The 13,792-nt window shown below is 44.7% G+C and overlaps 1 protein-coding gene across 2 annotated transcripts in view; it reads left to right on the top strand.

The window, feature by feature from the left end:
- The window catches only part of SLC24A4 (solute carrier family 24 member 4), a 158,838-nt gene that overhangs the window by 98,644 nt on the left and 46,402 nt on the right, over positions 1-13,792 (top strand). For both annotated transcript variants that reach the window (XM_084826872.1, XM_084826862.1), the window contains exons 3-7: positions 1,732-1,808; positions 4,115-4,189; positions 5,106-5,190; positions 6,594-6,697; positions 12,434-12,508. In XM_084826872.1, the coding sequence (XP_084682998.1) occupies positions 1,732-1,808; positions 4,115-4,189; positions 5,106-5,190; positions 6,594-6,697; positions 12,434-12,508 (416 nt within the window). The remainder of the gene's footprint in view (positions 1-1,731; positions 1,809-4,114; positions 4,190-5,105; positions 5,191-6,593; positions 6,698-12,433; positions 12,509-13,792) is intronic.

Raw genomic sequence — 13,792 nt, 5'->3', positions numbered from 1 at the left:
GACTGAAATCCAGGGCGGATTCATTGTCCCACTGCTGTCAGAGCCACCAGCCCCCACTGACCAGATAACTCATTTGAAAGCAGTGAAAGAAAATATTGTAGTACATACAATGCAATAAGCACACTAATAATTACTATTGTATGTCACATTGTTGGATTCCTCCTCGCTCCCTTTCTTATTTTATCGGCCACTGGATTTTGTTTTCATTTGTCTGGAATAAAACAGACAGATTTGTAAAAATGGAGCTCTGCTTTTGACTTACTGTGTTTTGTGAAGTTGTTGTTGAGTTTTGTACCTGCGGACATGAGGAAGTGCAACTGGGAAGATTTCTATTTCTTTCAAAGCAACATTTTATGCAGTTCTCCTTATTGATTCTCAATTGAATTTTGAAGTGATTTATCGGCTTTGCTCCTGAACACACTATGAATAATTCAGTTCTTTAATGTAGTTTGCATGATTAACACAACTTCATTTTAGTTCCTTTTGGCTGAGATTCCAAAATGTCCCAGTATTTTTAAGGGGCTGAGCTTGTCTGATTTGCAGTGGTTAGCAACGCTCTGTGAAAAGCGGATCCATTTTGCTGTTTTATTTACATCAGAAATTGAAAAAGCAGTACTCCTGCACCAAATGTTGGCATATGTTCACGTACACTTGGTTGTCACAAGCAGGTTTGTTCATAAATTAAACCAAGGGTTGAAAGCAGTCCTTGCACAAGAGGAAGTTTGCTCATGCAACAGGACTTTGATGCGTACAGTGGGACTTCTGCATCCTCTTGTCCACCCCTTGCATGGCCCAATCTGCTCTTGGAGGTTGCAGATTTGGGGGCATGTGGGGGGCTGTGGGTGGATGGGGATCCATTTCACCAGCAGTTTTCATTCACTTGCAGAATGACACCATTGGGACACTATTGCAACCATGGTTTGACGTGCATTTGAAAACCACGGCTAGCGGTTGGGGAACCTGGTTTATAATGCAAAACTAGTTATCACAACTGTACTGGCAAGGGAATAGTGGGGGGAAATTGGTCCAGAGAGGAAAAAACTGGTAAGAGGGAGAGTGAATATGTATTCCAACTAGGGTGGCTTTCATTTGCAAACCATGATATGCAGGGATTCCATACTATATCCACATGGGGGCTTTATTGTTCACAGCCTTTACGTTAAGGAAGAGGCCAGGCACTGAGGAAAAGAGGCTTGTCTGCCCCACCTCCAGCATCCCTACACATCTGCCTAGGGGTCTAACATTCAATATGTCGTACACTAGATATTTTGCCTGAGGTAGTGACTACACAATTTTTGTTTACACACATCGCATTTTATGCACAAAGGTCATACTCAAACATTACCTCCCCATGTGAGTGTCTGGAGACACTGCAAGCAAAGCAAACACACTAGTTGGGCAGGGATGCCAGTTGCATTCTCGCTGCCCTCCACCCCTCAAGCTACTCTCATGTGTGCATTGGGTTAGATATACTCTCAGAAAGAGGCAGCTGCATGCAGATTGCTCCTTGGTGTGTTGGGGCCATAATCTCTACCTCAGGAAAATTAATTGGATGGAGATTCCTTTATTCGAGGTTCATTATTTGTTCCCCAGAAAAATAGGGATTTTTTCCCCCTGTCTTGGCAACATTGCATTCAGCTAACTCTAACCTTTCCTGATGGTTAAGCTGTTGCTACAGTTTCCATACCGTAAATCAACTTTTCCTTTCCTGTCCACATTTTTCTCTTTCAGCAATTCATGAATTCCCCGATGATTTATTCACAAATAAGCAAAGGAAACAAGGAGCAATATTGCTTCATATTATTGGTGTAAGTATAATCAGGTTTTTCACAAATATACTGCTGTTATTATGCAGAGAGTTAGCTAAAGTATGTCCCCTAGATTTATTTCTTAACTTATATTTATTGATTTATTTATTGGCTGTAGCCCACCTCATCCTGAAAGCTTAGGGAGAGTTAACAGTTTCTTAATGGGGCTTTGTTTTCTATTAACCAATATGCTGGTACCGGCTGTTGCTGTGGAGGGTCTGTAGCTCTGCTATAGAGCAGATGTTTTGCATGCAAATGGTCCCAGGTTCAACCCCTGGTATTTCCAGTTAAAAGGATCAGGCAGCAGATGAATTATGGGGAGCCACTGCCAGTCAGAGTAGACCATATGGCTTAAGCCAGCCTTCTCCAGCCAGGTGCGTTCAAGGCGTGTTGGACTCTTTTCTTTCAATCTGAAAGGGCAGGTTTTCATTCTGTTCTTGAATTAAACCTGACACATTCAAGAGGTGATGCCGGTAGCCCCCTCACTGTGGAACTCCCTCCTTCAGGAAGGACATTTGGTAGGGTGGCCACTTGTGAACTGCCGAAGCAGAGGACATGCATCACCAAAAAGGAGGAGATAAGAGGACATCGATTTGCATAAAAATCGCATATGTTAATTTATATGTATAGATGCAAATTTAGAAGTAATTATTATAATTCAAACAGAAAGACAGTACATTTCACTATAGTGGGGAAGACTGTGACCAGGTGACCTGTACACCTTGCTCAGTCTGCTTTCCAGGTATAAAGTGTTGATGGGCAACTTCACAGCCTGTCCTGCTTGGGCTGAATAAGGCTCAACGTTAGGGCAAACTAAGGTGCAAGTCAGTAACAGGCAGGGGTGGAGCAAACAATGTTACCAGTCAAGTAGGTCCTCTCCAGAAGAGAGGTCTGAGACACAGCCAAGGTCTAAACATGAGAGAGCAGTCAAACTGAGTCCAAAAAGCAGAGTCAAGCAGGAGTCCAAGGAGGCTCAATTACAAGGCAAGGTCAAGACACAGAGCACTAGCACCGAGGTAAAATGTTGTTCCAACAATGGCTAGACTAAAAATGAAGGCTTACATAGCCAGAGCCCCAACCAGAGCGCGTTACAGGCCCTCTGGCAAAAGTCCTAATTGTGAGGAGGGTCTTGCTCTCGAGGGGTCTGTTCCTCTTGAGGAGTCTTGCAGTCGAGCACTCCTTCTCGGAGCAGCCCTACTGGCCTGCCTCTTGAGGTGATGATGCTTTCGGGGGCTTGGTGTTTGCCCAACATCCACTTCAAAGGTGGAACTCCCCTCCTCCTGTGAGGACAGACCTGTGGTCATCTCCCCCCAGTGTCTAGGCTCTTCCAGGTCTCCTGATGTGGGTGGATCTTTGGTACTGTCCATCTCTGGGAGCTCTAGCTTCTCAGAGGAGGAGGATTCCTCCAGCGGGGCATGACAGCCCAGCTCTGGCTTCTAGTGGTTCTTTATGCTGGACTTGGACTGGACAACCCCTCAAATTGAGGAAACCTTCAAAACAGAGGGCTGTAAACGAGGACACATGCCACCCTTGGCTTCCTCATCGGCCGCTTTTAAAGAGGGCCTTAAGGCCCAGTTTTAATTGAAACTGCTTTTAACTGACTAATTGATGCCAGTCTGTAGTTGAAGAATCTTAATACTTGCTGCTGTTTTAGTGCTCACACTGAATGTTGGTAGTTGTTTTTGTTATTACTGGAATTTTATCTTTGTCTTCATTCATATTTTTAATTTTGTAACCTGCCTTGAGAGTGCTTTCTGCCCAGGAAGATGGCATATACGTACATAACATAAATAACATCATAACATAAAACACACACATGCATTCTATTCAGTCATAACAGATCAACCTCAAGAAAAAAAAGAAAGAAAAAGAAAAGTGTTTTCTTTTCAACAGCGTTTTCAGCCTGAAATTTGTACAAAATTATCTTAAAAGTTTTAAGGTATGGGAGAAGGCCTGCATGGGAATCCTCTGCAGGAAGGCACAGCGCACATTGGCCTGGTTCACATTATCCAAATGCGCTGCCACCGCTTAATTAAACCACAGCAGCTTATTTAAATTGCAACATGTGTGGGACACAATTTCCATAAGCACTGCCCAGGCACAGCTTGTTGTGTCATCTGAACTCAGGCGGGATGGCTTGTTGGAGGGGGAAATAACCCTCCAAATAATCCTACAATGCCTCATGAATTATTTTGATCATGCAAACCACCCCACTGTTTGAATGCTTGCTGTGAATGCTGCTTTCTACATTTCACTTGTGCCCAGATTATTTTGTAAGCCCTTCTCATGTTTTCTTTTCCCCGCAGGCTCTGTATATGTTCTATGCGTTGGCTATTGTATGTGATGATTTCTTTGTTCCATCTTTAGAGAAAATTTGCGAGGTATGTGAAAGAGAATTTCTCCCTCTTATACACCTTTTCGTTTGTGCTTGGTATGCTAAGGGGATAGAACCTCAACCTTGCCTGACAAAGCAGAGCCTATCTGTGGAGGCTAGTGATGCCGATTTCGGTAGGGATGTGAATCCATTCCACAGTTCAGTAAAAACCAGCCAGAACTCTCAAGGAACCATCCAGAGTGCTGAATCTTTTCAGGGGGTGGTGGTTCAGCACCCTGGCTAGCTCCTGTAGAGTTCTGGCTGGTTCTGACTGAAACCCGGAAGGGATTCACAGCCCCAGCAAAATCAGAGCCACCAGCCTCCACTGGGATCTCTATTATCTCTTCCCTTAGTAGGGCCTTTAGTGTGTTGGCTTCCACCCTATGGAATGCCCTTCCAATTGAGATCAGGCATGTGTCTACTTTCCCTTGTTTTCAGCATTTGCTGAAGTCTTTTCAGGCAATTCTTTCCCGACCAGTGATTAAATTCCAGCCACTCTTTTATGTTTCGGTTTTTCTTGTAACTTTTTTGTATTTTTGTATTTTAATTCGTTGTACATGACTCCAGTATCTTTCAATCTGGAGTGGTTTATAAATAAATAACTCCTTGGCAGTGATTTCATGGTCCTATGGCAGCCTTCTCCAACCTGGTCCAGATGTGCTGAACTGCAACTGCTGGCTAGGAATGATAGGAGCTCCAGTCCCAGCACATCTGTAGGAGTTTGCTCCTAACAGCTTATGGTCTGCCACAACCCTGCTTCTGAAGGCTGTGTCAGCCAAGGATGGCATTTTAAGACATGGCTTCCCTGCCCCTCTCACATCTGATGTAGGAGTTCTGTTCTATAAGCCGAGAGATAGGCCTATCGTATTTAAATATGGATCTTTCTTTCTTTCTTTCTTTCTTTCTTTCTTTCTTTCTTTCAGAAACTGCATCTGAGCGAAGATGTTGCAGGAGCCACGTTTATGGCTGCAGGAAGCTCAACCCCAGAATTATTTGCATCTGTCATAGGTAAGGAATCTACCTAAAAATGTATCCAATTTATGCTACTGTTTTCTAAAGGCCAGGGACACAAGGGTGGCTCCTATACAGCTGTATCTGCAGGTACCACTGATCTTCAAAATAACTATTCCAGTAAACAGCCTGAGTTGGACTCTGCTAGGTATCAGCAATCTTCCACTGCTGCATGGTGCTTGCTTTAGATATCAGATGTGGTCCTGTAGCCCATATAGTCCGCAAAGGCCACATGTGGCAGGATCTCCAACCTATTCTGATCACCTGCCTATCTTTATGGGTAACTAGGGTGGCTATGGTAGTCACCTTCATTTCTAATAAGGTAATTCATTACCCATAAGGTAAAGGCCTTGCCATGTAAATCTTGCCTCTTGGTATTAGTGGAGTGGTATCCTTGTCTCGGCAAAAGGAGAAAGGGATGGCAGAGGATGAGATGGCTAGATAGCATCGCTGATGCAATGAATATGGACTTGAGCACGCTCCGGGAGAGAGCACAGGACAGGAAGGCCTGGTGTGCTATGGTCCATGGGGTCACGAAGAGTCGGACACGACTGAACGACTGAACAACAAATCCTTGTCTCATTAATGGACTCATTTTCCGGCACATAGGATGTCTGCCAGCTACAGGAAAATTTTTTCGTACTTTATTGCACTATCAAACATTAGCTCCTTCAAGGTTCCATTAAAGGTGGAGATTAATTCCATCCACATCCATGCATACCCATTCATACACATGTGCACAAACACACACTCACACTGACAGAAGCGCACACACAGATCTGCCTCCCCCGCCCCTGTAAAAAAAAAGTTGGTGCCAATGGACACTGTAAAAAGTCCTAATTGCAGTGCAGGCAGGTCACAGCTGGGGAGGGGAGGGTTAACTCTGAGACCCACTCAGAAATCACCCCCCTCCCATGCAGCAATTGACTTCAATGAGAGGCTTTTTTTCAAGCCTAATTGCTGCACGGGGGGGGGGGGGGGGGTTGTGGGGTGGGATTGCAGCATGTCAAAGGGAAGGGCTAACTCTTCTCACCCCTAGCTGCAACCTCCTCCTCAGAAATCCATACACACACCCCAGCACACACCCCAACACACACACAGATACGCGCACCCCCCACACACACACCAATTAGGTTCGAAAAATGCTTCCATTTGAGCTAATCAAAGCTTTTTTTAAAAAACCTAACTGCTGGGGTGGGTCCTGGGTCTGGGGGGGCTGCGGATAGGGTTCGGCACTTTGGATAGTGCCTTTAGAGTTCTGGCTGGTTCTGACTGAAACACAGAGTGGATTCACCACCCCACTGAAATATGAGCCAGTAGCCTCCACGACATACAGTTTCCCCCCCCCCCCAAGTACTGCCGTTGCTCACTCTGCTCTTTCTCTCTCTTTTGCCCTCCAGGTGTGTTTATCACTCACGGTGATGTTGGAGTTGGAACCATTGTTGGTTCAGCCGTTTTCAATATCCTTTGCATCATTGGGGTCTGTGGAATCTTTGCTGGACAGGTTAGCAATGTTCTTCATTCTCTACCTTAGCATTACATCCGCATCGGATAAGCAAGGGAATATAATATCGAATAAATCTTAATTGAAAACAAAGGGCATCATTCGATTGTGAACACTATATGCTCAACGCTTCCGGTACGTAAATGAATTGGCTTCTTTGTGGTGTATGTGTAAATATGCAAACGCTTCTTAATATACATATTGGCCTGAGGAAACTCACCTTTGCTTCCTGCAGTGGTTCACAAGACCATCACACCAACTCAACTAATGTCAGGGATGCTGCTTTAAGTCAGGGATGTAGAACCTTAGGCCCGGGGGCCAGATACAGCCCTCCTGGGTTTCCCCAGATGGCCATGTCTCCTTCCCCTGATCCCCCCTTTTTCTCAACTACCAGTTGTTTGGTGGGTTTCCGGTTTTTGTGCAGTTTTCCCCACTTTCGAAAAGGTTGAAATGCCTCTCCTAAGGCCAAATTACTGGGCAGTAAGAGCTTTAAGCTGAAATATGCTGGGATTTTTGGTCCCACTCCTTTCACTTTTGGCCCCACCCACCAGTGGGATGTTTCCCCGAGGGCTTCTCAGAAACTACATTTGTCCCTTGAGCTGACAGGTACCACACCCCTGCTTTAAGTTCTTGATTTTTTAAAAAACTTCTATGAGCCAAAGGACTGTCAGATGCTAAATGTGTCGCCGGAAGTTAATAGCAGGGGATCAGGACTGTGGCATGCAGGGACTTCTTTTAACCCTTTCCTCCCAAGCCACAATCCCAATGAAAAGCCTCCCCCAAAGCTGTCCTTTTGGCAGAGGAGGCAATATTCCACTCGTGCCAGTGGAAGCTTCCCTCCCATGTCAATAGCAACCATGCCCATTTTCATTGGGACTGCAGCGTGGGAGGAAAAATCCTTCTCCTTGTCCCACAGTGCTGATCCTGATGGGAAGAACCTATGGTCTTGAAAGTATATATATGAAATAATAATAAACAGGCCATGACGCTGCTATTTAATGTTTATTTGTTTTAAGATTCATGCAACTGGAATTGACCTGTTTAACGTCGCATGAAGTTTGCCCCAGTGTTATTCAAAGAGAGAGAGAGGAGTTAGAAAGAAGCAGGAACACAGGCATCTCTTTATGGTGGAATGATGCCACCTCTTGAAGTCTGTGTTTAGGTGAGCATTGCAGGAGCAGAAGCTGCTCCTCCTCTTCCCAGAGTGCTACAGGAAGCTGAGATTAGAGGAACTCTGGGATATCTCCGTATGGCAGGGGCATTGAACCTCTTTCAGCCCAAGGGATGGGTGAGGCCAAAGGCAAAAAGGGTGGGGCTGAAAGTAGCAAAAATACCAGCATATTTTAGCTGAAAGCTGTTACTACCAGAAACAATATTGTAGGAGAGGCATTTCAGCCTTTTAGAATGTGAGAAAAAACTGCAAAAGCTGGGAAACCACCAAATGATCATGGGGAAGGTGGCAGGCCAAGGGAAGGGTACATGGCCATTTGGTGACCCCCAGAGGGCTGGAGTTGTCCCCGTAAGTTCAGCAACCCTGTCATATGGCTTTGGTGGCTCTGGCCTTTGTTGGGGGGAAATTGTATCTTTTACCCCTGTACTTAGAGTGTTTCTGAACATTACAAAAATGAAGCAAACTCATCTGAATAACGAACTTGCTACAGAAATAAAGCAAACTCATCTGCCTTATGTTCCAGAGAGCTCCACCCATTTCTCCCTGGCAAATCTGGATACTTGCATGCTTCTGGTAAACTGTAACAAGCAAAGCACTTCAAAGTTCCATTGCTTTCATTGGGAAAGATGTACGCGTATGCTTTATTCTCTTATTAGGGCTTAACGAAGTGCTTAACTTCAACCATAGCATTTGTAGTTCTAGTTTCCATTTGACAACCCTCTGTAAATAGATTGTGGGTTTTGGTTAATTTTCTGTTTCCAAGCAACGTGGAAGGTGGTTTACCACAGCTGCAGTCGAGTATGTGTTGTGATCTGTACCATAGGAGAATCTAAACTCCTTTATGAAGATATATAGGTAAACTTGTGCATTTCCTTTCTTACACCTCCTTTCTTACACATTATGCTCTGGTTTAGAAAAAGGGGTGTGTTTGCACAATCAAAGGCAGGAGGACTCTTTGCTGGGGAACATCAGCAGGATGGGGCTGTCACACTCATGTCCTACTTGTGGACTTCCTATAGGCATCTGGTTTGCCACTGTAGGAACAGAATGTTGTCTTCGATAGCTTGGCCATTGTAGTCCATGCACTGGTAAACTTGCGTTTAGATTACTGTAATGCGATTTATGTGGGGCTACCTTGTGCTTGGTTCGGAAGCTGCAGCTGATGTGGTGGCCAGGATGCTGGGTGAAGTGCTTGTCTGTGCACATATTACACCAGGGTTGAAGGAACTTTACTGGCTGCCTGTTAGCTACTGAGCCAAGTTCAAGGTCTTTCAGTTGCCATATAAAGCCCTAAACTGCTTGGGACCAAGTTCCCTGGAAGATCACGATCCCTGATATAGACCTATGCGATTGCTAAGATCATCAGAGGAGGCCTTGCTGGTTGTACGACAACCTGCAGATTGCCAAATTTGTGGCAACTGAGAAGCAGGCATCTCTTGGTGGTACCCAATGTATGGGATGCCCTCCTTCCTGGCATTTGGGAGGTGCCAACTGTGGCGTGTTTTAAGTGCCTATTAAAGACCCATCTGTTTGCCTAAGACTTCTCCGAATGATTGCGCTACCAAATTAGTTTGTTCTTAGTTTTGGTTTTAAGTACTTTAAATATTTTAACTCCTGGGTTTTCATTTATTATGATGTATTTCTTTTACTTTTGTAAACCACTTAGTTATTTTTTAGATATGGTAAATCGTATATAAATGGTTTAAATTAATAAATAATAAGCAAGTAGATAGGGCTTTGGTCAGATCCAGCATGTCCCTGTGTTCTTAAGTACGGTGTTGTTCATCTGTATTCCATGTAGCTCTTTAATCAATTGGAATGAAAACCACGTTGTTAAAAATTGTTCTTACATCAGTTTGAACCTGTTCTTCTGTAAAGGCCCTGAACTTCCTACTGCACAAGTAGCCATGTTCTTTGTGATGGGTGGAGGTAGCCTGGAAGGTTCTGTGACTCTCCGCATGGTTACTGCTTTCTCATGTCTCCTGTGTGCTTGTTTCTATAAAACACCTTCCTTCTCCTTCTGAAGGAATGCTTTGTGCTGCCTTATGATAAATAATAATGCAGAAACAAGTCTGTTCTGGAGGTTAAGACTGCTTCCAGTTTTATATTTTTAATTCTGGTGTGCAATTTGCCGTTCCTGCACAGTTCACACAGAGTCAACGTTCTGTCCCTGGAGGAACTAACAGGATGGCAAAGGCCACATTCGCGCCTAACACTAATCCAAGGGTGCACAACCTGGAGGCCAGGGACTACATGCATCCGTTTTACTGTGGCCTCCTGTGGGCACCCTGACCTACACCTGCCACCACTGAATTCCCTCTTCTGCCAATTTACCCACTGCTTGTACTCTCCGCTCCCTCCCAAGAGATCCTCATACAGATCGCTATTCTCTGCTGCTGCTGCTGGCAGTGCGTAAAGAGCAGTATGTATCAGGATTGCTGGGATGTGGGTGTGGCCCCTGATCCCTGAGTCAGTATCATACGTAGTTCTTGGGTCAAAACAAGTTGTGCACCCCTGCGCTAAGCCATGGTTTAGCGCTGCATGGATGACCCTTCATGAGCTGGAGCAAAGCCTTGAGCTCATGCACTCCCCCATTCTCTTTCCTCCCATGCACCTCGAAGGAAGACTTAACCAGGATTCACTTTCAGTTTCTATAATTTCTGGCTTGGTGTTATGTATGAACCAGGAATTGTCATTTAAAACAAACCAATCAATTACAAAACAAACCCTGAATTGTTTTACTGGCTTGTTTAACTAACTAGAGTTTGCTTTAAACTACAGTTCCTGGTTCATATAAAATGACAAGCCAGAGGCATTGCTTGGACTCAAAGAGAATTGTCCACGAAGCGCTAAATTCCACTTTAGTGTTACAGGTGAACTGGACCATTGTCTAAAACAGCAGTTGAGGCACAATACCACCACACCTGTTTTGTTAGTATTTCCTTCTTGTGTCACCCAGACAAGCCAGATGTCAGGGTGGAAACTGAGCCCATAGAGCCCCAGAGCAGTTCTGATTCTGAGGAAGAACAGCAATCTGTGGGAGAGGAGCTTGCTCATCTCTCACAAGCACAGCAGCTGGCAGAGATTCCTCCTGCCAGCATTCCTGAGAGAGATAGTGACCCTGGCAGTGAGAGAGCGCTGGAGGGGGGCTTGCTGGACACTCAGCGCAGACGCGGGGAGTGATGACAGATGGAGGGCGCCAAAAGGAGGCATTCTGCTTGTTCGGCGCTCAAACAGTGGTCGTGTCCTGAGGACCCAAGGGAAAGAGGGAGGAATTCTCCCTAGCCCATAAGTTCAGAGACTTCCTGCGGTTCTCCTTCAAACGGGGACCAACTGCCTTACCTGGAGCTTAGGCTCCTCTGCTATCTTTCCCCAGTGCTGTTCCTTGCTTAGTCGCTAGTGATTAGTATCTGAAAGAGTCATAAATTAAAAGAAATAAAGCCTTGGAAAGAACCCTCATCATCTGTGTCCTGAGTTGGCTATTGGAGGGGACTGCAAGAGGCAGCTAGGGCACTCCTGACACCATACATGGATATCACTTTCTTCTGTGAAGTCTATTCTATCATTTGGCACTGCTTTGTATCTAGTGCCCTATCTAGATCAGTACTGGAACACTAACCAAAGGCTTTCTACCTTGAGAAGATAATACAGAACCCTCAGGCATTTGCTCCTAGGTTAAGGTAGCCAACCACAAATACTGACTGTGTAACTCTTGAGGCTGTTCTTGCATTACAGGAATTTGGGCTGGCCCTACCATTAGGCAGAATGAAGCAGCTGCCTCAGGTGGCAGATGCTGGGAAGTGGCAGCAAGGTGCTGGAAGAGAGCTGTGTGCCAAGTTGCCTGCCCTGTGCTCCTTAAGCTACCTTGCTGCCTTTAGGTGTGGTGGAATATGCTTCCCCATCTCCAGTGTTGAAGAAAGATTTCAACTGCCAGTCCAGTCAGTTTTTGAACATGGAATGGAAGTGAGTGCTATCTTGTTCTTTGTCTCCAGTAGCAAAATGTCTTGGGCTGGCCCTGGCAGGGACAGTGTGGTTGGTATTCATATGTGACTTCACTTCACGCTGCTCCAATAATGTAAGAACGTAGAAACTGGGGGTGGGGTGGGGTAGACAGAACTGTGTGGAAAGAACAACACTAGTGTAAGTAGGCTGCATTATCATGATTCGTCCAACACTATTCCACCTGTCCCACATGGTCTTTGTGTTATTTACGTTACCAGAACAGCACAAGATGGAGGGAACTGCATTCACATAACATAAAATCCATCCCTTAGTTATGGGTTCAGAATTTGTTTTCTAAAGGTACATCTGTGTAGGGGAACAGATGTACATACACTTTTCTGTGAGACATATTTTCAAGTAAATTGCAAGTGCTAAATAATAAGTAGTGAGGAAGCAGGGTAACATGAATATCTGTGTGAACCGGCCCTTCGTCTCATCAGTATTGCTCACATATAGCAAAGCTATATGACCAAGTATTTTCAGGATAAGTTCATTTAAAGTAAAAAACTGAAGAGTTGCTAAGGTGGAGCTTGTTGTGTGGAGTAATTCTGTCCTCTTTCTAGGTGGTCCGTCTCACCTGGTGGTCCGTGTGCAGGGATTCTGTCTACTACACGCTGGCTGTGATTGTCCTTATCGTGGTAAGTTTCTGTTTTACCATTTGCTCTGCTCCTCCATTTAATTGCAAAGGACAGAGTTTCTGACTGTTTCTTCTCTCCTTATTCATGTGAAGAGTTCTTCAAAATCAGTAGATGTGGCTATGTGTAAATTGATGCATAGCTGATCTTAAATAACAAAAGGACTTGTGGCACCTTAAAGACTAACAAATTTATTCTGGTATAAGCTTTCATGGACTATAGCCCACTTCATCAGATGCATGGAGTATTATGGAGAGTTTCACGTTTTTATACAGTACGTGTGGTGGTGGCAGGATTGAGTGGGGAAGAACTGTAAACGGTGAGGTCAGAAGGAGGCTTATGGCCATACAATGCAGAGCAGGAGGAGATGTGGCCAGCACAGTTCTCTTCACACCAGCTGCAAGGGGGAGGGGGCGGTGAGATCGGATTTATTTATTTATTTATTTATTTCTATACCGCCCAATAGCCACCGCTCTCTGGGCGGTTCACAAAAATCAAAACCAAACGGCACACAATAAAACAGTATAAAATATATAGAGCATTAAAACCACAATATAACAATACAACCACAATAAAACCTAGGAGCAGTGCAGGAATTTAAAATACAGATTTAAAACAGCAAAACTAATAGTCTAGAAAGCTAAAATGCTAAAATGCCTGGGAGAATAAAAAGGTCTTCACCTGGCGCCGAAAAGAATATAATGTAGGTGCCAGGCAAACCTCACTAGGGAGCTCATTCCAGAACTGGGGTGCCACAGCAGAAAAAGCCCTCCTCCTAGTAGCCACCCGCCTCACTTCCTTTGGCAGGGGCTCACGGAGAAGGGCCGCTGACGATGATCTTAAGGTCCGGGCAGGCACATATGGGAGGAGGCGATCCTTCAGATTCCAGGGTCCAAAGTTGGAGTGCTCTCTCCAACCTCGGATCTAAGAATCCTAAGTATCCTGTGGCCCTCCAGACTCTGTCTAGAGGCCATAGGATTGCTCCCTCCTTGCAGAAAGTGACAATCACATTATTAATAGTGCTTATTCACCATGCAGTTGTTGCTAGTAACACACACAGCAAAAACAACAGAGAGTCTCATAGCACCTTAAAGGCTAACACATTTATTTTGGCATAAGATTTTGTGGACAATAGCCTGCTTCATCAAATGCATGGAATATTACGTACAGTTTCAGGTTTTAATATGATAGTGGTATGGAAGGAATTGTAAACAGTGAGGTCAGAAGGAAATTAAATGCAGAAAGTGACAATCACTTTATTAACAGTGATTGTCACTTTTAACTATT

Source organism: Heloderma suspectum, chromosome 1 (assembly GCF_057233095.1).
Source record: "Heloderma suspectum isolate Gila_16-S chromosome 1, 16-S_ref, whole genome shotgun sequence".
In the NCBI taxonomy this organism is placed as follows: Eukaryota; Metazoa; Chordata; class Lepidosauria; order Squamata; family Helodermatidae; genus Heloderma; species Heloderma suspectum.
This window is presented reverse-complemented; position numbering and strand designations above follow the sequence as displayed.